Source organism: Tauraco erythrolophus, chromosome 11 (assembly GCF_009769465.1).
Source record: "Tauraco erythrolophus isolate bTauEry1 chromosome 11, bTauEry1.pri, whole genome shotgun sequence".
NCBI lineage: Eukaryota > Metazoa > Chordata > Aves > Musophagiformes > Musophagidae > Tauraco > Tauraco erythrolophus.
In genome coordinates this window covers 29912444-29935683 of record NC_141475.1, presented here as the reverse complement: position 1 = coordinate 29935683, position 23240 = coordinate 29912444, and the positions used below count along the sequence as shown (strand labels likewise).

At 50.2% G+C, this 23240-nt stretch overlaps 2 protein-coding genes across 5 annotated transcripts; one reads left to right on the top strand and one right to left on the bottom strand.

The window, feature by feature from the left end:
- Window positions 1–8997: 8997 nt before the first annotated feature.
- On the bottom strand, window positions 8998–9455 carry SERP1 (stress associated endoplasmic reticulum protein 1). Its single transcript, XM_086618538.1, has 3 exons — window positions 9356–9455; window positions 9191–9266; window positions 8998–9067 (listed from the first exon to the last, which is right to left on the bottom strand). The coding sequence occupies exons 1-3, from the start codon at window positions 9437–9439 to the stop codon at window positions 9027–9029; spliced, it is 201 nt and encodes a 66-aa protein (XP_086474664.1). The 5' UTR covers window positions 9440–9455; the 3' UTR covers window positions 8998–9026.
- A 290-nt stretch (window positions 9456–9745) lies between these two features.
- On the top strand, window positions 9746–22952 carry EIF2A (eukaryotic translation initiation factor 2A). 4 transcript variants are annotated; one of them, XM_086618376.1, is made up of 14 exons: window positions 9746–9786; window positions 10644–10713; window positions 11008–11082; window positions 11477–11595; window positions 12679–12778; window positions 13168–13250; window positions 14723–14796; window positions 14938–15082; window positions 15982–16098; window positions 18410–18981; window positions 20295–20411; window positions 21267–21392; window positions 22352–22417; window positions 22502–22952. In XM_086618376.1, the coding sequence occupies exons 1-14, from the start codon at window positions 9759–9761 to the stop codon at window positions 22565–22567; spliced, it is 1758 nt and encodes a 585-aa protein (XP_086474502.1). In that variant the 5' UTR covers window positions 9746–9758; the 3' UTR covers window positions 22568–22952. The 4 variants fall into 4 exon arrangements, with proteins under 4 accessions (XP_086474502.1, XP_086474503.1, XP_086474504.1 ...); XM_086618377.1 differs by having other exon boundaries at window positions 9746–9804; XM_086618378.1 differs by lacking the exon at window positions 11008–11082.
- The last annotated feature ends 288 nt before the right edge of the window (window positions 22953–23240 follow it).

The following is a 23240-nucleotide window of genomic DNA, read 5'->3' as shown; positions in this document are numbered from 1 at the left end:
ATCTTCAGAGCCACTGTTCTTTCCATATAAGTAACGTTTGCCTACATTAGTTTCATTTATTTGTTTTATTTATTACAGGGCTGCTATTTTCATAATGTACATGAACAATGTCACAGAACTTTTTTAATTTTTTTTTTTAAATAAATGTATGTATCAGTAAAATGATAGATGGGATTGCGTTTGATAGATAAAATGTTTAGGCAATAATTGAACAAAAGAATCCTGGCATATTTCTAACACTAATGGCAATTTACCTTTGGTATTTATTTACGGTAGTAAAGATCCAGCTTGAATGTAAATTTTGTATAGAGTGTAAGTATGAAGACCATAGTGCATCTGTACAGGTAGTCACCAGTTATTGTGATATAATAAATAATTGATGGGCTATTTTGATGAAGAAAACTTTGCTCATTTCTGTTTCTACTTTCTAATAGAGAGAAATTGCCATGATTCCTCTGCTTTTCGACATTTCGTATAATTTTTTTTTTTTTGGGTGGGAATAAAAAGCTGTGAAATTGTTCAACCTACTTTGTAACCAAAGAAGCGAAGCTGTGTAATTGAGGTTTTTTTTTATTTTATAATGCACATTCTTTATGTATTTTTATTTAGTGTTTTCTCATTCACAACTTTCTTTGCTGTCTAGCATGATCTGCATGACCTATAATCTTTGAACCACTTTCGTACCTCATGTTTTTATCCAGCACTCTTATTGTAATATGTAATAGTCTGTGAACAATGTCAAATAAAAAAGAAAGAACAGCTGGTGTTGGTGGAGCTGAGCTAGTGTGCTATGCACTAGTTGTTTAAAAAAACAATAAATGAAGTGAGCCATCTTTTGTTCATTTAAAATGGTGTTTTGAATTTCGTATGCGGAAAACGTTTTGTTACATTGCAGATTTTAATGTATTTAATAAATGCAACATGCAGATTAAGTGCAGTGTATACTGAGTATTTAAATTAAAAATGTACATTTCATAAATACAGTTTCAAGAGAGACCATCATTTGTGTAAACTGACGCAGTGTGTCAAATCGATGTATAAATATATATATTTTAACACATTTTCTGAAATTAAACTGCAGTTTTGAGTTTTTTCGGCTGTAGATGTTACAGTGTAGCTAAATTCAGTAGCATTTTTTTTCTTAACAAAATGGAGAAAGGTAACTTCAGGGAGTCAGTAATAGAATAATGCTGAAATTCTAACTGTTGCTCTTGCAACAGACTCCTTCCTTTTATTCTAGGAAAAGCATAATTCTGATGCTGTCAGTGACCCTACTGGTTTGTTTTTTTCATTGATACAGATAAATTAACATTTGGCTGTGTGCTGGGTGTTGAAACAGTTTGATGTCTTGATGTGTTGAAACCAAGAATTCACTTTTGAGAAACATCTGTGAGAGCACAGGGCACAGTGTGCCTTCCCAGGCTGGGTCGTCATCCCGGCACGCTGCGGTCCAGGTCGCTCCAGCCTGTACCTCTCCTCTCGGGTTGCCCGCAGATGTTTGCTGCTGTATTCCCTTCTGTATGTCTAGCTCTCATCAGGTTTGTGTGTTAGGTGAAGCCAAACAAAAGGAGCAACACTGGAAACTGCAAGTTTTGGTGTCCAGATCCTTGTCTCATGTTCCAGAAACTTAGAGCATCACACCTTCCTGTGTAAGGAAACGTACCATCACACCTGGTAAGCATCAGTTCACAGCACAGTTCAAAAAAGCTCTGTGTGTGTTTGTGTGTGTGTGTGTGTTCATATCTCTGTCACTCACTGAAGGCATTCAGTAAAACCATTTTCATTTTGGTTGTAGATTGGTGCTCTTGGCTGTAAATCTGTAAAAATACTGCTGTAAATCCTTTAGTGAAACAAGAGCTTTGCACTCAAACCCCAAAATATTTCAGTAGCTAAGTGTGTTTTCCCTCCAGTGTGATCAGTAGCTCACGCCAGCTATACAGAAGGATGGAGATGTGTTCAGACCCTGTCTAATTAGATTAGCTGGTAAAGTAAGTAAAAAAGGGACAAATGGGGAAATTTGGAAACTGAAGTCCTTCAGATGAGCAGTTGCTTAAAACTTTTGTGGAGGGGCCACTAATTGTCAATCTGTTCTTAAGGAGTGAAACAAAAAGGAGACATTTGAAACACGACTGAAGTTGTTAATGTCCTGCCGATGGTAGAAGTAGAAAATCAAGCTGCTGAGAAGAGTCCCGAGTGCCTCTGCGTGCCTGTGGAGCTGGTGCCTGTGCATCTCCTCTCCCTGCGGTGTAGTGCCTGTGCCCCCTTTGTGCGAGCTGTGCCGCACGGTGACCGTCGGATCCGCGTAACAGGTGTTCTGCGGAAGGGGCCTTTCTCTGAAAGAAAAAAGCATTTAGTAAATGCTGAAAAGAGAGGATGAAGCAAAGATTCAACTGATCTTCTTAGAAATCCTTTGTTTGCTCCACCCGACTCCTATCAGGTTTGGTTTTGGTTTTTGGTTGTAGTCGTCTCCTAGTGGTAAGCTGTGCGCGGCTCTGCGTGCCGACTCGGCTTGCGGTGCTTGAGCGCTGAAATGGCAGAATTCCCAAGAGGCAGCTGAAGGCTGCTGCCCGGGGAAAGAAAGGGACAGGAGCGTCTCAACGTGAGAAGGTAATCCCGATGTTATTAGATGTTTGGCTTCGGATGGGGAAGAAAGGCTCGTTGACAAACGACCGTGTTACTGTCCGGCTGAGTTGGCTGCTGCGCTGCTTTGTGCACGCCGTGTCCGTCGGCTGCCCGCTGCTGTAAAGCCGTTCTTTGTTGTCCGTAGTGCGACGGCACCGGCGACGTCAATCAGCCGCCTGTCGGTGCGTGCATGTGCCCCTCGCTCGGGGTCTGCCGGGCACTGCGGATGATGGGCGTGGGCAGCCGTGCCCATGCTCCCTGCTCCTCCGTGCCCGCTGACTGCTTCCGGGTGCTGTTTTGGGAAATGACTGTGTTTAGGGAGCTGTGTGAAAGTGGGGTCCCCAGGTGCGATGCCTTGCAGCAGGGTTGACCCTCCGGCTGTGTGCGTGCTTGGCACGGGTGGGAGGGAGACTGCAGTCTGTGCAGCAGAAGGCACACCAGAGCAGAAGGGTCTTGAAGCGATGCTGCTTTGCTTTGCGGTGGCTCTGACTTGACCCCTGCATCTCAAGGGGGACGCATCAGAACACGCAGGGAAAGGCTACAACAATGGAGGATGCGGAGGAAACGCGTAAGGAGGAGATCCTGAAGGGGAATGGGCTGCGGGACGGCCCACACAGGTGGCTCAGAGAGTCTCCAGAGAAGGTGACGGGTGAGGCGAGCACAGAGCTGTTCACCAGATCTCTCCCACAGGGAGCACGTGTTTTTTTCACGTAGCAGAAAGTGAACTTTGGAGCTGACTGCCACGGGATGTGGAGGCAGGTGGGATGTTCTATAAGGAGTCAGGCAAATTCTTGTACAGCAGGTTGATGAAAAGGGATGTACCTTCTTACCAGCCCTACACAACGCTTCTGGCCGCAAGGAGCGGAGCAGGAGGGGAATGAACTGTAAAGGGTGGCTGAACTTGCCTGTCCTCCATGGCATCACCTGCTGCTGCTGCTGGAGACAAAGCACTGGGCCAGTTGCGGCCTGTCTCTTCTGAAGAAGAGCTTTGCACTTCAATAACAAATTCACAATGTTCTGTGGTCTAAGGTAAGATTTCAGTTGAGCAACAGCCTGGCAAATCAGCCCCCTCAAATTTTAGTTTGAGCAAGTTTTGTTGTGTTTCTGTTAACGTGCCCCAGGAGGGCCGGTCACCGGAGTCGCTGAGGGCTGTGGCAATTCTCAGTTCCAGTAGCCAGCACAGCCATCTTTACGTATTATTTTTCCCCCATGAGCACGCAGGGGCATTTATTTCTGCTCACACCATGTCATTAAGAAGTGCTTTTCTCCTTGTGGACAGTCCATTTCGCAGTAAAGAACCACGACTTTTCCCTTTCCTTTCTGAAGAGCGCTGGCGAAGGGACGTCGGCCAAGTCCCAGGCGCTCTGTCTCCGTGGCATCGGGGCTGGCTCTTCCTTCCCCCGGAGCAGCTGTGGGCTCTGCGGCGTGGTGGTTGGGGTGGTCGCGCCATGTCTCCCCTGGTCCATCGCCCGGAGCATTGGGCTGCTGATTTGCAGCCGAGGGCAAGAGTGGGGCCCGGGCCCTCCCGGGATGCGGCTGCCGTGCGCGGGCAGGAGCCCGAGCGTGCTGGGCGCCGGTGCTCCGGGAACCGGTGGGCAGCCCCGAACGGCTGGTGGGTTTTTCCACAGATTCTGCACCAGCGGTGGGAATGGTTCCCCAGCGACTGAGGGCGGTACTGGCCTCTGCTCAGCGGGGGGTTAACCCAGCAACCGGCCCGGTGAAACCGGAGAATTTCACGTTTAACGGTACGTTAACCTGCTGCTTCCGCGGCCCGTGTCTCAGACGGGAGGTTTCTCCCCGGACGGGTCGGGACCTGCGGCTGCTCCGTGCTCCCGAGGCCGGGGCGGAGAGGACGAAATGCCCGGCGCGGGAGGGGAGGGAGGGCGGAGCGGCTGCTGCCCGGGAAGGGACGAGGCTTCCGACCGGGCCGGGCCCCGCTCCCGGCGGACGGCGCCTCCCGGCAGTAGCCCGCGGCCCGGCCGGGGCCGCTGACCCCTCGGCGGCGGCGGGGAGACGGGGCAGGGCCGGGGCTGGTGGCGGTGGCGCTGCGCGGCCGCCAGGCGGCGCTGTGGGCGGAGCCGGTCCCGCCGTAGCGGCCGCCGGGCGCGCGCGCGGGCTCCCGCCGGAGCAGCGCCCGGTGCCCCCGTGCCCCGCGCTGCCCCGCAGCCCCCGGGCCCCGCGGGAGGGCGGGCGGCTTCCCCGGGGGCCGCTCTCCGCATCTCGCGGTCCTGCGGCCTCGCGGTGCCGTCCCCGCGCCCGGCCGCCGGCCCGCCCAGCCTCCCGCCGCCGGCGGTCTGCGGGGTCCCCGCGGCCCCGCGGCTGCCCCGCCCGCCCCGAGCTCCGTTCCCTGTTTCGCAGATCCGCGGACACCTGCCGTGCTCCGCTGTCCTCCTCGTCACTCGTCCTCCTCTGCGCGCGATCGCCATCACGTCCCCCCCATAAATCTGTGCTAACTCGTTATCCCAGACCGCCCAGTAACAGCCTTTAGGCTTCCGAGCAATAATTGCTGCGAAAGGGCGAGTTATTCCCTTTCCGTGAGTTACCCGATTCCCTCACAGCTGTTTGAAGACTGTGATGTCCGACGGTGCCAGGTGAGCTCCGCGTGCCCCGTGTGTTCACAGCCGAGTGGATACCTACGGCCAATGGCAGCTCGCGAGACCAGTTTTACCACTAGATGTTTTTCACATCAGCAATGGGTCGATCACTTTCCAGTTTGTGCCATGCTGAGGTGACGGGAGCTTTATGGGACGTGGTGCTGGGAGGGGGGCAAACCGCCAGAGATGCAGCTGCCGTCGCTGCAGCAGCTGCAGCTCACGTCGAGCAGCAACAGCAACCCAGGAGCGACCGGCAGGCGCGGCGGGAGCGCTCGCCTGGCGGAGCACAACGTACGCCCATCCTGACGCGTGTCGGCGAAGCGCAGTCTCGCAGCCAGCCTTGGGAAGGCTTCACAGAAAAAAAAAAGACAGTGATTTGTGAAAAGAGTGAGTTGCACATGGTTAATAACGTCACCTCGACAGGACAGCGAGTTCAGCTCCGCTGAAGAACCTGACGGTTGCCGTGAACTGTGGTACCGGGTGGCTTTGCCGGACAGGGGACCGCTGCAGGCCGTCGTGGCGAAAAAGATGCTCTGTCAGTTCCTGGAAATGAGAAGTTGCAGCCTCATGAGAGAGGAAATAAACCTGGTTATCTCTCTCCTCAGGTTTTTGAAATTAAACAAGCCCGGTGCTTTGCAGCGTTTGTATTTCGGAGCCGCAGTGGGAGCACCATGGGGCTGGCAGGCGCCTCGGAGATGCCCCGGCACCACGGGCTGCCCAGGGCCCTCTGTCCAGCTGGGTGGTGACTGTCTCCGAGGACAGAGACTCCACCATTTCCCTCGGCAATCCTCTTCCAGGGTCTGATCACCCTCACAGTAAAAGAAGTTTTTTTCCCCGTTCTTAAATGGAATTTCCCGTTTCAGTGAGTGCCCATTGCTGCTTGTCCTGTCGCTCGTCAGAGCCCCCCGAGCCTGCAGTCCCCCAGTTCCTCCTCCTTGCCCTTCGTGCAGACAGATGTGACATTTGCTTTCTCCCAGACCTCAGGACTCTCTCCCACAGGCGCATCCTGGTGGGTCCCATGGTCTGGCACACACCCAGTTTGCTTAAATGTTCTCTAACCTGAGCCTCCTTCACCGGTGGCTCGTCTTTCTTGCGGCACAGCCACCAAAGAGCACCCGCCGCTCCCAGGAGCCTAGAAATGAAGCAGGGGGTTGTTCTCTGCCCTTTTTTGTCTTTTCAAGTCGCACACCGTCACACACACAGTTGGATCTTCCTAAGCACGTAGAGTTTACTCATCAAAGAAAATTTTATAGTGGTTTCATGTGCTCAAATCAAGTTGCTTTTCCAGCGTAAGGCAAAGTTGTTGTAAAATAAAGACCCATTACCTGGAAGAAGCAACCCAGGATATCAACGTTCCCTCAGCTGTCACCTTCGAGCAAACACTGCTCAAGGCCATTTCTGAAGATAAACTGTGCACGCCTCAGATCTCGGCGACCCACCAGCAGGTCGCTGACCACTGCTCTTTCCTCTCCTTGGCCCAGCAAGGGACTAAGCTGCCCCTGACTGCCCCAGCACAGTCCCTTGCCGTGAGGACTCTGGGAACACGCCTGGAAGCAGAGACCCCCCAGGGGCTTCGGCCGCCGGGCACAGACAGAGCAGACGCTCCTCATCGTGCAACTCCTACGGCACTTTGCCACATCCCTCTTCCAACTGCATCTTCCTGACGTTTAGCACCACATCACCTGCATGACAACCTCACCCTTTTGTCGGCTCATCACAAAAGCAGCTGAGAGCCACGGATCCTGCTCATCCCATGTGCAATGGCCTCTTCTTGGCTGTAACTGCTCTTCACCACTTTCCAACACAGAGCACTCCGGGCACACTTGGCTTTCCAAGTAGCACGACGTGCTGAACTGCAGTGCCCTGGCAGAGGTCGTGGCCACCGATCCGTCGGACCGGGCCCGCTGTTCAGGCTGGGACTGCAACAAAAGCAGCCGCTGCACGTCCCGTCACGTACACGTGACTGACGTGCTGCTGCTCCCAGTCCAGAGATGCCAACGGTGGAAAAAGCACCCGGAGCTACTGCACCGGCAAAGCAAAAGTCAACATCTCCTGTAGAAGCAGGAACTGGTCAGACCCCCTCAGGCCCCTGCTGCACCCCCAGGGACTGGAGAGAAGCCGCCCACTGAGCCCCTGCGGGACACAGCCCCGTCCGAGGGGCGGCGGAGCCGCGGCTGGAGCCCCCGCAGCCCATGGCTCAGCGGCACCGCGGCACCACGGCCCCGAGCAGCCGAAGGCGGGGGGTTTCCTGCGGCAAAGGGGCTCCTCTTGGGGTGCGGCCTCGTTTCAACACCCAGTAAAGCACCATTTTGCCAACGTCAAATGAACACAAACGGCGTTTGGAAAGAACTTTATTTAAAACCAGAGATGATACATACTTCCCCCGCCACCACCACTTACAAAACACGAGTGTCCGAGAACAGGGAACGTATGTCACCTCGTATGGCTCGGCTCTGGGGCACGCTCTTGGCCGTGCTGGTTTACACTGCTCCCGACGGCCTCACATGGAAATACGGTCACTCATACAACAGATCTGCTCCTCCGCAGCTAACAGGCATTTAATTAATCTCTACAGAAACTTTCTTGGATCACTTCTAACGTAACCAGGTTTTAAATGTCTTCTGCTAAGAAACCTGAAAGAAATCTCCCTGTAGCAACCGCATATGACGGCAGACCGATTTCAGACTGCCTTTGATTGCCATGACAGACAGCCAGAGGCCAACTCAACAAAATTGGACCAACAGCAGCATTTCCCACTGCGATCTCAAGTTACAGTCCTCTACAGAGCTAAGGAGGGCTTTTTTTTTCTCTTCAGCATCACCAGGAAGGAACTGTGATCATCCACAGGGAAGCGGTTAAGTACGGGATCCATCGTTAGATGAAATCCGAGTTGAAAGCAGGATTTACCTTAAATAGAATTAAATATATATTGCAAGACATGCCACACTCTGCCGATGCTGCACACAAAAGCAGAACCGTGGGCAGGAGGGACAGGGCCCCTGCACCTGCACAAAACATTCCCAGACAACATCGTAAAGGTTAAAACTACCACTTGTTGAAAGTTGTCCCAGAAGTATTTACAGCAGGGTCACGGCCCGCGGCCGGGAGCCCCGGCGAGCCAGCAGCTCCGCCTCAGCGGCGCGTGAAACGTCGGCATCGGGCTGTGTCAGACGCAGCTGCTGCTCGGCCGCGCCGGTGCCTAACGAAGTTGCACCCACTAACTCTACACAAACAAGCATTTCCTACTGACTGGGACGGGAGGCGTAGGGCACAGCTTTCCGCGGCGCTACCGCGCTGCCACATGCTGCAGCGCGGCTGCTCTACGTGCACAGAGGGGACGGCTCGCTGGGGTAAGCTACGGCACGCCGCACGGCCCAGCTGCTTCGCTACCAACATGCTCCAGATTCGCGCTCCGGCGGCCGTAAAAATCCCGGCTCCCGACTTCGAACGGAGCCTTTCCAGCTGTGCAGAGGGCTGACGGGATCTCGAGGCCGGCGTTTGCGGCAGGTCGGTTCCCAAGTATCTACAGCGCGTGCAGCTTCACGTCCCTACGTCGCACACGCCGGTGACTCCGGGGAATAAGCAGGTCCACGACGGTAGATCAACAATAGAACTTTATTGCTTTGTACATGTGGTGCTGCTCAAGGCACTGCGGCACGGGCTAGAAAACTCGGAATGACTCGTGAAGGGACCTGGAATGCGACGCGGCCGGTGCCCGGCACCGCTCCTCGGCGGCAGCTGCTGCGACGAACGGGGCGGCGGGGGGCGGCCATGGCGGCGCGGGGGGCCCCGCCCGGCGACGGGCCCTCCTCACATGCCCATCCGGATGCTCTGGATGATCTGGAAGATGGCTGCAAGAGAGCAGAGCGGAGCGCTCGCCGCGGCGGCCGGCGCCCCTCGGAGCCCGGGGCGGGCCCGAGACGGGCCGCACCGCCGCCACCGGGGCCGGGGCCGCGCCGGGCCTGCCCGCTTACCGGATCCGCAGACCACGAAGATGAACAGCGCCAGCAGCCACGGCCCGACCGACGCCTTCTCCTCCGGCGCCGTCCTCTGCGGGCACAGCAGCGCCGTCAGCAGCAGCGCCACCGCCGCCGCCGCCCCCCGCCCCGCCCCGCCCGCCGCCCCGTCCCCCCGCGCACCGAGGTCTTGGCGACGTTCCCGCGCTGCGTGATGTTCTTGCTGTGCTTCTCGTTGGCCATGCGGATGCGCTGCTTGGCCACCATGGTGCGCCCGCCGGCCGGCCCGGCCCGCTGCCGCCGCCGCCGCCGCTCCGCTCGCTCGGCTCCGCGCGCCGCCCGCTGCCAGCGTCAGCACCGCGCGGCGCCGCCCGCCGGAAACACGCGCCGCCGCGGGCGGGGCCGCCGCCCGCCGCCAACCCGCGCGCCCGCCGGCACCGCTTCCGGGGCAGCGCGCGCCGCCGCGGGCGGAAGCGGCCGCCCCCGCGTCACGCGCCGGCGCCCCCCGCCCCGCGCGACGTGGACGTCTCTGCGGCGGCCGCGCCGCCGCTCACCCGGAAGCGGAAACCGGACCCGCCGCGCTAAGATGGCGCCACCCGCGCCGCTGCTGGCAGGTGCGCCGGGGCCGCGCGGCGGAGGGAGGGCGCGGGGCGGCGGGGGGGAGGGCGCCCGGCCGCGCTGGGGCTGCGGCCCCCCGGTGCCGGGCCCCTCCGCAGGCCGCGCCGCCGGGCCGAGGCGCCCCCGCTGTGCCGCCGGGCCGGGCGTTGCAGTTAAAGAGAGGGAAATCTGTGTTACTGTGGGGCCGAACGTGGGCACAGGCTGCCCCGAGGGGCCGCGGGTCTCCGTCCCAGGAGACGCCTCCTGGCTGGGCACGGCCCCGCAGCCGGTGTCGCTGGCGCTGCTGGAGCAGGGTTGGGGCGGGGGCTCGAGGGGCGCCCTTGCCTCGGTCCCTCCGCCGGACGCCGGGTTTGGCTCCGTCCTGCCCTGCCCCCTTCCCCGTGCTGGGGCCGGCGCTCCCGGGATGAACCGGCTCAGGGACAGACCCCCTGGGAAGCCTGTGCTGGTCGGAGCGGGTCGGGTGGCCGTGGGTGCGGGACCGCTGGGACGGGCAGCGGCTGCCCCAGCTCAGCCCTCGGCTCTGGAGAAGTGCTGTCTGGTCACCCATGGGTCCCGGAGGCGTGTGGCAAGCTGGTGCCTCGGCTGCCTGTGTTGTCGTGTGCCAGGCTCTGGTGCTGGGGCCGGTGGCATGGCACAGCTCTGCCCCGTCGCTGCCTCTCTCCCGAGTTTGTCCTGCCGCTGCCGTGGGCGAAGCCAGGTGCCTTGGCGCGTGGTGCATCCCGGATTTCCGTTACAACGCTCGCTCTCGTTCGAGCAGGGGAAAAGCGTGGGCAGGTGTCACGGGTTAGAAAAGGCTTTGGCTTTGCACGGTTTTCCGGGTTTGGAACGAGCGGGCGTTTGTTTGCTCTTGCAGTGAGAGGATCCGAAGGTCTGTACATGGTGAACGGGCCGCCCAGCTTCACGGAGAGCACAGCGTTTCGAAGGTACCGGTGTCATCACTGGCTCTGAGCTTTCGCACAAAGGAAGCGGTTCTCTGAAAAGCAGACTCTGGAGTTGAAAAGTGCAAACATAAAGGAGTTTGCTCTCGCTGCCCGTGGTTCAGAACGTTGGTGTTTTAGGGCTCGTGCTTGGCTGACCCGCTGCGGGGCGGCGGCACCGTCACAAAGCACCGCTGGGGAGCGCGGCAGCAAAACTGGTCTGGTGCTTTCGTTTTTGTTACAAACACCTTAACTTGTGCAGCGTGTTTGGATGCTGATGGGCGTTTCTTATTTCTTTAGGGACTGTGGAAAAAATTGCAAAGCCGTTGCTTTCAGCAAGGACGGTTCCCTCTTTGCCTGGTGCAATGGGGAAAGGTTGGTACCTTTTTGGATATCAATCGTTCACTTTATACTCAGTAAACTTGAACAATGATGCTGTGAAGTGTGGATGGACTCTCTACGGACAGAGTTCAGAGTTTAAATGTTGCAGATAACAATTTGTTCTATGTTTTGACCAGTGCTTTCACTCAGTTTCTGCTACGCTTGGGCATCTGGCTTTGAAACGTGTCCTTGTAAAAGCAGGAGGGGAAAAAACCTCTTCTAATTTTGTCACATTGGCCAATTCAGTACAGGTTTAGAAGAATTAAATATATGAAAAGCCACCTTGGATGTTAATTAACTGGTTTGGGCCATTAATTAACTAACTATTTTTGGCTGTTAATGAACTATTTTAAGGCTGTTTTATTGAAATAGCATCTTTTGGTTCCAGAGTGAATATTGTTAATGTCAGCAGTGCTGAGTTGCTGCGTTCCTTTGACCTTCCGAAGGCGGTTTGCCTTGAATTCTCGCCGAAGAATAGCATCCTGGCAACCTGGCAGGCTTATACAAGTGAGTGTTTGCCAGCTGTAACCGCGTGTTTTAACTGGGTTTGCAGGAGTTCCGCTGCCTGACTTGTCGTTGCGGCATGTTTAGTGGCTGAATGAGCACAGAGATGATCTGGGTGATGAGGTATGCAGTGGGGGAGGGAGGGACACGTCTTCTGAAAGCATCTGGTGTCGGCCGCTCCTACGAGCGCTGAGTGCCTGTAGTAGCAATTACTCCAGTAAGTGAATGGCATGTTTCTGAAAATTGCTGACTGATCTTGGTGCAGAGAGTGTGTTTGAATAATGTGCTGTTCGAGCAGTTTGTGTATAGCTGAGGAGAGTTGAAAGCTGTCCCAGAGTAGTCATGTTCTCCACTGGGCATAGCTGACGTGGGCGTTCTCCATTGTCCAGAGGGCTCTAGTCTCTCCTCTGCCTCCCCATGGAGTTTGTTCCTGGCTTAGATAGCCTCAGTCTCATCCAGGTTGCGTGTCTGAAGCAGACAGTGTGAGTGCTCCCTTCGCTGGGAAGAGCTGGCCATGAGCTGGGTGTGTGGGAGGTGGTCTGGGACAGGTCGTAGGGTAAGGCAAGGCAGCACAAGTGGTGGAACTGATGCCAGCCGTTAGGAGTCTGCTCTGGACGGTTGGGAGAAATAGGCAGGCGCTAGTATCCAGAGTAAGTGAGGGGATATGGAGAGTTTAAAACCAGTAGAACCGTTTTGTACCGCTTGCAGCTAAAGCTGTGACTGCGGCGTGATGGACAAAATGCATTGCTTTCTCGTGAGAACAAAATGTAGGAATGGAGAGCACACCTTCTTTGTTTGCAAAGAGGACAGCTTTTGATTTTGATTAAAAAACCACACATTAAAAAAGCTGTCTTAGTGTTAGTGGTCCCAGTCTTGTAATGGGAGTAGAAACCCTATGCTTCTAAGTGTTAGTGCTTTCCGTAGACTGGAAGACTGATGTTAATAGGTAAAGCAACTAGCAGTAGGATTTAGTCCCTCGGGGGTGGGATGCTTCCTGTAAGAGGTTTCTGCATGAGAGGGAATGTCATTGTGGTGAACGGATTGAATCCCCAGAGACCACTACTCTAATCCGTGTTTTTGTTGCAGCTGCTAAAGATGGCACAGCAGGGGTGCCCAACCTACAACTTCATGATGTGAAAACTGGGAAATGCTTAAAATCTTTCATACAGAAAAAGATGCAGAACTGGTAAATAACATTTCCAGATGCTAATTGTTTGCAAAGAAATGTGGTTTCCAAAATCTGACCCAGGCAAAGAGAGCTTTCAGTGTAGTGTTGGCTTTCAAAATACTGCCCGCTACGAGCCGAAAGCAAGAATCTGTGCTTGTGAGTATCTTTGTAGGTAGTTACAATTGCTTGTTTCTTAGTGTAAATTCGCTATCAGTCTGCACCACGGAGAAAGCTGGGGAGAAAATGACTGAGTCTAGTTGTGTATTTTTTGCTGTACAAGTGTCACTTGTCCATTTGAAATGTGTATCACGTTCGAACTTGCTTGGCTTTAGAAATGGAGGACAAAAACCTTGGACTGCTCAAGATGAGCACCGTGGAGTGTTGCTGATTTTCTGCTTTGTGTGTAGGTGTCCCTGCTGGGCGGATGATGAAAGCATTTGTGCCAGGAACGTGAACAACGAGGTGCACTTCTTTGAAAACAACAACTTCAGTACGCAAGTATTTCCATACGTTTAATTGCCCTCTATATAGGCATCTTCCTTGGGGTGGGCTTTGCGTTTTCAGTTCTTTCCTCATTTCTTCTTTTGCTTGCTTTTTATGTTAAATATTGTCTACATTATATTTGAATTTGTAATTCAGAAAAATTATGTTTTAATGAAGTGTGTTTTCACTTCCTTGTATTTCTTTTCAGTGACTTACCTGGTAAGAAATGTGTCTGATTTTCAGTTAAAGAGGCCTAATGCTGTATTTTTTCTCATTTAATGAGATTCAGGAAATTGTCAGTGGAGAACATGAGATAGGATTGCGTCTTTGGGTTGCGTGTATTCTGTCAGTAAGCCAGATGTTAAAAAATGTCTCATTAGAAAACTGATATTGATGGCAGAAATGAAGCTGTGAAGCTAGAGCATTTTTTTCAAGGAAACGTACTCCTAGTGGTAGATTATTTGGAGTCAACAGAGGGAAGAAAAAAGCAGGAAGATAAAAATGAATTAGAAGAAAAATTCAGAGGAATAAAAGAAAACTGGAACCATTTACTGGAACGGGTTGCCCAGAGAAGCTGTGGCTGCCCCATCCCTGGCAGTGTTCAAGGCCGGGTTGGATGAGGCTTTGAGCAACCTGGTGCAGTGGAGGGTGTCCCTGCCCATGGCAGGGGGGCTGGAACTGGATGGTCTCAGAGGTCCCTTCCAACCCAAACCATTCTGTGAAACTGCTGGGGGGAGAACAGTGGTGTGTGCTTTCGGTGGGTTTTTTGTTTGGCTTTAAGTATGAAGTTGATACATGAGTTATTCTGAGAGCTAAAACCCAGCCTGTGAGATGCAGTTTCCTGAGAATTCGCCCTGCCGCGTTAAGGGAGCGGTACTCGGGAAGCATGGAACGTCTGTTCCAGCATGAGGTCCGCGGCTCAGCGCAGACTTCCGTGCTGGAATAAGGGGATGGGTTGCTGCTGTTGGCTTTTTAAAGACGTGCTTCCTGTAAGTTGCTTGCGTTATGGGGCACTGTTCCGCACAGAACAGGTCTGTGTGAACGCTTCCTGTCAGGAGGAATCATCCCGTACAGGTGTGAGGGGCCAAGCCCTGGCCCTGTGAGATGGTGCTTGCTTTCTGGACGTGGCTGGTGCCGCATCCTCTGAAGTCGGCGCAGATAAGACGAAGAGCACTGTCGCTTGCTTCACACACCAGCTGTGTTGATGTGGGGTTCAGAAGCTTCCTGCTGTTTGAACTTCCAAATACTAAATGCTGGATTTCAGACCTAGGCTTGGTTCAAGCTGGTTTTGTAGATAAAAACGTGTGATGAAATAGAAAAGCAGTGGTGGTTTGCCTGGTAAAAGAAATCCTTTAGCATTATAGATGCTGTTCTTTGTTATCCATGAGACAGACGCGTAAAAAGGTGTAGTTAAGTACTCCAGGCTGCATGTGATTTGTCATTAACATCATCACATCTATGACCTTTTTTTTTTTCCAGATACTATTGCAAATAAACTGCATTTGCAAAAGGTTAATGATTTTGTGTTATCTCCAGGAGCACCGCCAACCAAGGTATTTCTGCTGTCGTTTCTAATTTTTTTTCTTGGTTTCCTTCAAAAAATTCCCATGATTTTAGTACAGCATCCTAGTCCTGAATAGGCTCTGTGCAGCCGAGGATATCGCCTGCAATAAAATCCCATGGCTTTGTTGCAGGTGGCTGTGTACGTTCCGGGCAGTAAAGGTGCACCATCCTTTGTGAGACTCTATCAGTATCCCAACTTTGGGGGCCCTCAGTCTGCACTCGCCAATAAAAGTTTCTTTAAAGCTGACAAGGTGACGATGCTGTGGAACAAAAAAGGTACAGCAGCTGTATGTTTAAACTTTTGCATTCTCCTCATCTTGGATTTGATTGCTTTGCCCACTGTGTGGGTTTTGCTTTTAATTTGCCTGGGCAGATGGGTGCTGAAGGTAGCCATTAATGCCAGGGCAATGTTAAGGTTGCAATTCTGAATCCCCTGACGTGCTTATAACTTTTCTGTGTGACTTCCACGATTTTGTATATTGTAATTGAGAATATTTTAGCTGTCGGTAAATTTTGCAGTTGAATAGCAAATTCAAATTTAACTTTGCATTCTGTGATGACGATATGTTTGGACTGTAAACATAAGATTACACCATAAACTGTTCTTAATCTGTAAAATTGCGTTTACACAGGTGCATCACGACTGGGATGCCTTGCACAGTCCTCTCTGTGCTTTGCTGTTGGTTAGCACTGAGGTGTTTCAGAATAGTTTTGTAAAAACCCACTTCTACCTCAACCCGCGTTGTGTGGAATACAGGGGAGGTATTACATACCATCTGTGGGCAGAGTTTTGGATAAAATTGATGTACGTACAAAAGCTGGTGATGGAACATTTTATTCAAGGACTGATCAAGACGCTTGGTCTCTCCCTTAGTCAGATGAATATCTCTTTTTTTTTTTAATGGCTGCAAAAGTATGTTTGTTTTCTTGTAATTCAATGGTGAATTAATAGACTTAGCTTACACTTCTCATCTGAGAAAGAAAGGAAGATACTCACTCTGTTTGGGTTAATATTTAGGAAAAACTAAATTCAGAAGAGAATAACAAGGCTGCTGTGCAAGCAACTAACTAGAATTCATAGTCAAGCTAATTTATCTTTGTTCCTGGGAGTTTGTGAAATAGTTTATGCAATTTGCCATGCTTGCATTGGAATAACCGTGTGTCTGTTCTGTTAGCCACTGCTGTGCTGGTAGTAGCTAGTACAGAAGTCGATAAAACGGGTGCTTCCTACTACGGAGAGCAAACGCTGCACTACATCGCAACGAACGGAGAAAGCGCCGTCGTACAGCTGCGTAAGTAGCGCGGGCGTTTGTGCTCCAGCTCTCCTTCGTGGGGGCTGAGCTTTCACTGGCTTTTGTTTTAAGGTACGAGGGATTTTTTGTTAGTGTAGTGAAGTAATCCCGAAAAGCAAAAGTGAAGTACTTTTAGCAAAAAATCCTTCACCAGAGTTTTATTTTTTTAGTCTGGAGTCAGGTGGGTGCTTTTTGGTTGGGTTGGGGTTTTTTGTTGTTTTTTTTGTCTGTGTGGTTTTTTTTGTTCGTTTGTTTTTGTTTGTTTTTTTTTTTTTAACAGCTGGATTATTTTTGGTGTGCTTGTCTTAATGTCCGTGGTGGAGGGCACACGTGTTCAGTTAATGTACACTGGGGGGTGTTCATGTGCACAGGAAGGGAATTGTGCATGTTTGCTAAGGAAACAGCTGGATAGCGGAGCCAGCCTAATGTCTGAGGAACCAAAATGGGTAGGAAAGTACGTTGCCAAACACCATAATGCTACCTGCACTTTCAGACGTGCAGTTGGTACTGTTACTCAAGGAGCCGAGGCAGAGTGAGAGCAGTTTCTTGAAGTATATGGGAAAACAGCAGTCCTTTATTTTGTGTTGTAAAATGGAAAGCGTTCTAAGACACAGAAACGACATGTTGGGGAGAAGCGAGTGGATGCTCTTAATTTCAGTGTCGTGTTTGAACTAGAAGTCCGTTTATTAATTTCCCCATGGTGGTGTTTTTTCATTGTCTGGAGTCGTTGCTGTTTGTTACTCACCCCTCTTGTTTGGCACTACAGAGGCTGGTTTGGTGTGAGTGTCTGGAAACGCCGGGGAGGGGGCACGTAGGTCACCTGTGCTTGAGCAGAGGCGTTGCAAATATCTTCTCTGCAATGCTACTGCTGACTGGGAGAACGTCTCCAGTTTGCCTGCTGCAGCAAAATTTGTGGTGGCAAGTACTGTGCCCCATTTCCCTTTGCTGTGAACTTCACTGGGGAACAACTGTTGGGATGATAACTCAGGATCTAGAATGTCTCTGGGAGCAGTTTCCTGGGTGGAGAACACTAGTTGTTTAGTTACATGCTTATGGAAACCTCCTTTGCTCTTTGAAGTTGTTTATTTTCAATGCATCTTTATTCAACAAGTTCATCATTAATTTTCATTTAATTTAGCTGTTCCTTTTCAAGGAAAAAACGAAATTGATGTCTGTATCGTAAAACTTTTTTCCAACAAAAGCAAATGGTGGGCACTTGGAGTGGTGCCTCATTTCCTCTGGATTTGTATCTGCTGGCTATTTTTGAGGTCCAGTTTTTAAGCCTTTTTCACACTAGCATTTGTCGGGGGTTTTTGGGTTTGACTGATACCCGCTCGTGCTGCAGCCTGTGCCTCAGCCCTGGGAGCCCACACAAAGCTCCCCTCGTCGCTCCAGCTGCCACTGTCACGAGCACGCAGAGACGTGCTTTTCTGTCGGACCCTGTCTCTGCGGTTGTGTTTGGCCAGTGCCACCCGAAGAGCTCTGAAGGGGAACACCCACAGTGGGGTGGCACAGCCTAGCTTCTGAAGGTGAGGGTGTCTGAGAATAGCAGCAGGAATGGACAGTTTAAATCAGTTTGATGTTTTGGGTCAAAATCTGGATTTAAGAATTGCCAGTAGCGCACTTAGCGTTTATCTGAAATACAGGTAAAGACAGTCGCTTTGTGAGAAGCTATAACGACCTTTTTGTGTACCCCTATACATTTCACATGCGTTTCCACCAATGATTCATCCTAATGTTCTAACCCACAGAATAACTTGTAACAATATTGTTTTAATCATTATGTGTAAAACCATTTTTTGTGTGCTCTCTCACTTCAAAATCTGTCTTACGAAATACCAGGTGTGAGCACTGTCCAAAGATAATTTAGATCAATATTTCTTAGCTTCACAAAGCTGAGCTGTGCAATATTTCTTACGTTTTAAAAAGAGGAACTGGTATCCAGCTGGTATAAAGCTCCTGTTTTTGCAGGTTTCCAGTGGGACAGTTTGAGAAGGTCCTGAGAGATCATACTTGAATAACGAGGGGGGGGAAAAGGAATTTTTTTTACATGAGAAAAAATGCTTACTGTTAAAGTGCTGATTCTGACCCTACAGAGGTAATTTGGAACGGCTGCAGTTATTGTTGCAAACTTTAACTAAAACTTGTCGGAAGATAGAATGTTGTTAGCAGAATTCATTTTCACTGTCAATAATTAGATCACAGCATTTTAGCAAAGCAGGAAGTTAAGAATCTCTGTTGATTTTGTTTTTGCTTGCGCTGAAAAAATACAGTCTCCTAACAGCAGCTGCATATTTTCCTTTTCCTTTAGCAAAAAACGGTCCTATTTATGATGTTGTTTGGAGCCCCAATTCTCTTGAGTTTTGTGCAGTGTATGGTTTTATGCCTGCCAAAGCAACAGTTTTTAACCTGAAATGTGACCCTGTGTTTGATTTTGGAACCGGTCCTCGCAATGCTGCCTACTACAGCCCCCATGGACACATCCTGGTGCTAGCAGGGTTTGGAAATCTCAGGGGACAGATGGAAGTGTGGGACGTTAAAAACTACAAACTCATTTCCAAACCAGTAGCCTCGGATTCCACGTACTTTGCTTGGTGTCCTGACGGGGAGCACATCGTAACCGCTACGTGTGCTCCCAGGCTACGAGTTAGTAATGGTTACAAGATATGGCACTACACTGGCTCTCTGTTACACAACTACGAGGTTCCATCCAGTGAAGAAATGTGGCAGGTTTCCTGGCAGCCCTTCATGGATGGAGTGTTCCCAGCGAAAGCCGTGAAATACCAGGCGGTTCCAAGCGAATTGCCCAGTGCCGAGCCGAAGCCTGCTCAAGCGTACAGACCTCCAGCCCTGAGAAACAAACCCGTGACAAGTTCCAAGCTCGTAAGTGGACAGTTTCATACAGGAAATAAATTGTTCTAGTTCATTGCTGTGCCCATCTATATCTAACGAGAGACAATAGAACAGTAATCAGACTGGCAGTAGTGTTGTGGGGTTTTGAGAGGCTTCCTTGAAAATCCTCCTTGACACTTTGCTCACTGTGCAAGAAGGTATGCTAGAAAACTGGAATTTCTGTGGTGCAAGTACTCTACTTCTACAAAGTCATTTGCAAACTTAAAAACCACTCTGCACGACATGCACTGGAATAATAAACTGCAAATTGGATTTACGATGAAATTGGGTAGTTGGGTTAAGGTAGAAGCTTCTGATTCGAGTGACCTGATTGCCAGTCTAAACCCAGCTAGGCAGCTGGTTTTGACTGTCCTCCCAACAGCTTTTTTTTTTTTTTAATAAATTTACTTGCTAGAGAGAGATTTGATTGTTACCAAGCTGGCTGCAGATTAAACAGGTTTCAGTACAGTGACCTGATTAGTTTCTTTTCTGCAAGGTTTCAAAGCAGGCTAAGTAGCAACTGATCACATTTAACAATTGCACCCTTGATGTTTAAGTCTTAGAGAGCTTTGATTTTGAGCCTGGTGCTTTTGAAGGAAGATTGCTCACAAGCTGAGCAGCAATCTATTAATCCTACTAATGTCTGATTGCACAAATGATCAACAAGCAGAGGTAGTAGAGAAAAGATGCGTTAAATTAAATAATATAATTCTGTTTACTTCAATGGCCATGAAATCGTCACATGTGTTAAAACAGTCCAGCTCCTTGATTAAAGTTATCTTAAAAAACCGAAAGACCAAACAATACCCCCTTTTCACCTCCCATCTAACACCCCCCACTACCCCAAAAAAACACACCCCATCTCCCATCCCAGCAACCCATTTTTCCTTTCTTCTCACTAGGAGTTTGAATTTTAAAGTTGCCCACAAAAGCAAAATGCCAAGCCTCGATCGTTTTTTGCTGTTTAATTCCTCTCTGATTTTATTTCCGCCCCCGAGATAGAAAACATAATGATTTTGTTATTTTACCAGAAGTCCATGAAATATTTAGGACATATAGGATAGTGCCATCCAAACTAGAGAATGGATGGGTTTGAAACCCTTTTCACACTGTTGTCTGCTACTCGAAAGAGAAAAGGCACATAGTTGTTTTTTTTCCTTTGTTTGTTTTTCCTTCTTTCCTTACAATTCATCTTTGCATATGGTGTTGAGTAGGTTTGGGGGTTCAGTGCCGGGTTTTTTTACCAACACGCTTGCCAGCATGGAATACAGATTTCGTAACTGTCACCTTTGCGTATCCCGCAGCACGAGGATGAGCCGCCGCAGAATATGAAAGCGCCGTCGGGAAGCAGCGACAAGCCGCTCTCTAAAACCGCTCTCAAAAACCAAAGGAAACACGAAGCGAAAAAGGCTGCTAAGCAGGTACTGCAGAGGTGGTTCTCGAGGGGGACGGTAATTAGCTTTCCCCACCGGCCCCGCCGAGCCCGAGCAGCGGCTGTTGGTTGCTCGGGGAGCCCAAGCGCGTTCGGCCCGTGCGGAGCTGCGGGCAGGGCGGCCGGCGTTTCCGTCCGGCTGAAGCGGGTGCCAAAGGTTGACCTTAAAATCACAGCCTTGCTTAGTTGCTGTGAGCGTGAGCTGAAATCGGTGTCAAGACCACGTAATGCTGCCCGTTCACCTGCAGGCAGTCTGCACAGCTTGTTCCAGTTTGGGTGGGAGCTAAGGGTGGGCTCACTGCTTCATGTGTGCCCTGAGCAGGTCAGGGCTGAGGTCTGCTAGCAGGGCAGACCAAAGACGGTGTGTTCTGGGTCACCTCTTTGCTTGCTAATCTTGGCTAGGTAGAAAAAAATCAGCTTTTGGTGTTAACCTTCCAGCTTCTACTAACTTCTGAAGCAGTAATTTCTTTAAAAATATTTTTTTAATTTCTTACACTGGTTTTGAGTCACGTCTTTTACTTCAGAGACAATGACCCTCCAGTCTGCTTTATAAAATATTTGTGTATGTGTTTATCCTGTCATCCTTACCGATGTTTCCCTATGCTGTGTGTGTTTGATGTCTTGAGGAAGTAGAAATTAAACAAGAAACAGCATGTGAGTTGTTATAGTTAACTCTGTTTTGGAAAACACATCAAAGCAAGTCACGTACAAATTTTGGAGAACACCAGCCAACTAGTGAAAGAAGAAATATTAAATGGATCCTTTGAAATTATTGAAGACATTTGCAGTCCCTTTGTAAAAAAACGTATTTTCCAGATAATATGTTTATTTTGTTTATTTACAGGAGGCCAAAGCTGATGCAAACCAGGAATCCCAGTCCTCAGCATCACAGAATGCACCACGGAGTTCTGTGCCTGCCGTGACATCAGGAGATCCTGAAGTTGACAAGAAGATAAAGAATTTGAAAAAGGTGAGGGCGTTTTTTTCTAACGAACAGCAGATTTCTCCAAGAGATGCTCTGTAAGATCTGGTCTGATGGTGAAGTGACTAGAGCCCAGCAGGGTGGCATCTACATAGATGGTAACTTCCTCAATTTGTAAACCAACTTCCTTCGCTTTTCCATCTTGTAAAACAGTAGTGGCCATCACTTGCCAGGACTCCTGCAGATCTTGTCAGAGCAGCATCTAGATGAGGTAGAAGCCACTGACAGGTGCCTGGAAGAGTATTCCAGTTTCCTATTAGGAATGCTGTTGCACGTGCACCCAGTCCTCACATCTGAGGAGTGGGGGTACAGCTTAGGGGTGTTTGTGCTTCGAAAGCAGCACCGTGGGCTTCGTGTTTATTGGATCGTGGATCTGAGAAGGGAACCATGCCACGTGGTTTCGCTTTCTTCCTTAACTTTGAAATGGTACGAGTGCGAAGTTTACTGCCAGTCTTGGAAATTCTTGAATTAAATAATTTCAGAATGGAAGTTGTTTGCTTCTAGATAGAGAATCCTTCCACTTTCTGTGTAATCCATCAGGGCTTTTTTCTCTTGGCTGCCTCCTGCTTTTCCTGGTCCTCTGTTTAGATTAATATTCCAGGCTTTCGGAGGAGAATGTGTGGTGAAGAGAGGTGGTGATAGCCGAGGAGTGATTTCTGAGTTTGGATCTAGCCCTGCAGTGAGATAATGCATGGTGTTTACGTTTCGGACACTAAGAAGCAGTGCTGTTCTCCAGTTGTTGTTCTTAAAAGAAATGTCTTTTATTGGTGGAGAATTCCGGATTGAGTATCTGGAAATGTCAAATGAAATGTGCCTTCCATATTGAGCCTTCCTGCTGGTAAATTGGGCAATTGCAAGTGCAAGACTGATTTTATTTATTTTTCTATTCTTGGTTCACCAATATTTTTGTCTTAGTGTGGGTTTTTTGTTTTGGTTTGTTTTTACAGAAACTAAAGGCAATTGAGCAGCTGAAAGAACAAGCAGCTGCTGGCAAACAGCTGGAGAAGAATCAGGTACTGTTAAGTTGTATGCAGTTTTATTCAAGTTTCATTTTATAATAAGCTACGTCTGTGACATTTTGTGCTTTTTTGTTCTAGTTGGAGAAGATTCAGAAAGAAACTGCTCTCCTTCAGGAACTGGAAGACCTAGAACTGGGTCTTTAAAACTTCATGAAAGTCCAGCATGGCTTTAACACAAAGCTCATGCAAAACAGGATTTGTATTAACTTGAGCACAGTAAAATGTTTCAGCAAACGGCTGGGGATGCAAAAGTCCAGAGATTTGCTGCACACTTGCCCTTTAGAAAGCTTTCCGAAAGGTTTGTACACGTGTGATACTGTAAACCAGTAACAAACACCACATCAGCCAGTTCTGCTGTGCAAACCAGAGATATCGTGTGTTCCCTGAAGACCAGAAGCACCTGTTGGTTTGTCTTTTCCTCGGTGGGGTGTGAGGAGGGGGGGCGATGAGGTTTACCCACCTGATAGCTTTATTCTATTTAAAAAGATACGTGATCTTTATGCAATAATTGGATGTAGATAAAAAATAAAGAGCATTTAATAAGAAGTACTTCTGTTTCTGTTACAAGGGCGGAGTGGGAAAAGGCTGGGGCCGTGCCACCACCATCCAACATCGCTCCTCGCTAGGGGCAAGCGGAGCTTCGGGCGCCGGAGCCGCGGTGGTGGCCCTGCAGGCTTCTGTACTGGGATTTTTATTGTCCGTCCGTCCTTCCTGCCGGTTTCCGTTCCGCCCTTTCCCGGTCCCGTTATCCGTGACCGTTCAGAACACGGAGCGGCGCAGTGGGGCCGGGCGGTGCCGGCGCTCACGATGAGGAGCC

Bases quoted from the DNA above. Each gene is read 5' to 3' on its own strand.
- SERP1 (XM_086618538.1), bottom strand. From the start codon at position 9,439: ATGGTGGCCAAGCAGCGCATCCGCATGGCCAACGAGAAGCACAGCAAG. The intron at 9,267-9,355 runs GTGCGCGGGGGG...CTGTGCCCGCAG, and splicing joins GGAACGTCGCCAAGACCTCG to AGGACGGCGCCGGAGGAGAA. The intron at 9,068-9,190 runs GTAAGCGGGCAG...GCTCTCTTGCAG, and splicing joins CTTCGTGGTCTGCGGATCCG to CCATCTTCCAGATCATCCAG.
- EIF2A (XM_086618377.1), top strand. From the start codon at position 9,759: ATGGCGCCACCCGCGCCGCTGCTGGCAGGTGCGCCGGGGCCGCGCG. The intron at 12,779-13,167 runs GTAAATAACATT...CTTTGTGTGTAG, and splicing joins CAGAAAAAGATGCAGAACTG to GTGTCCCTGCTGGGCGGATG. The intron at 21,393-22,351 runs GTGAGGGCGTTT...TTGTTTTTACAG, and splicing joins AGATAAAGAATTTGAAAAAG to AAACTAAAGGCAATTGAGCA.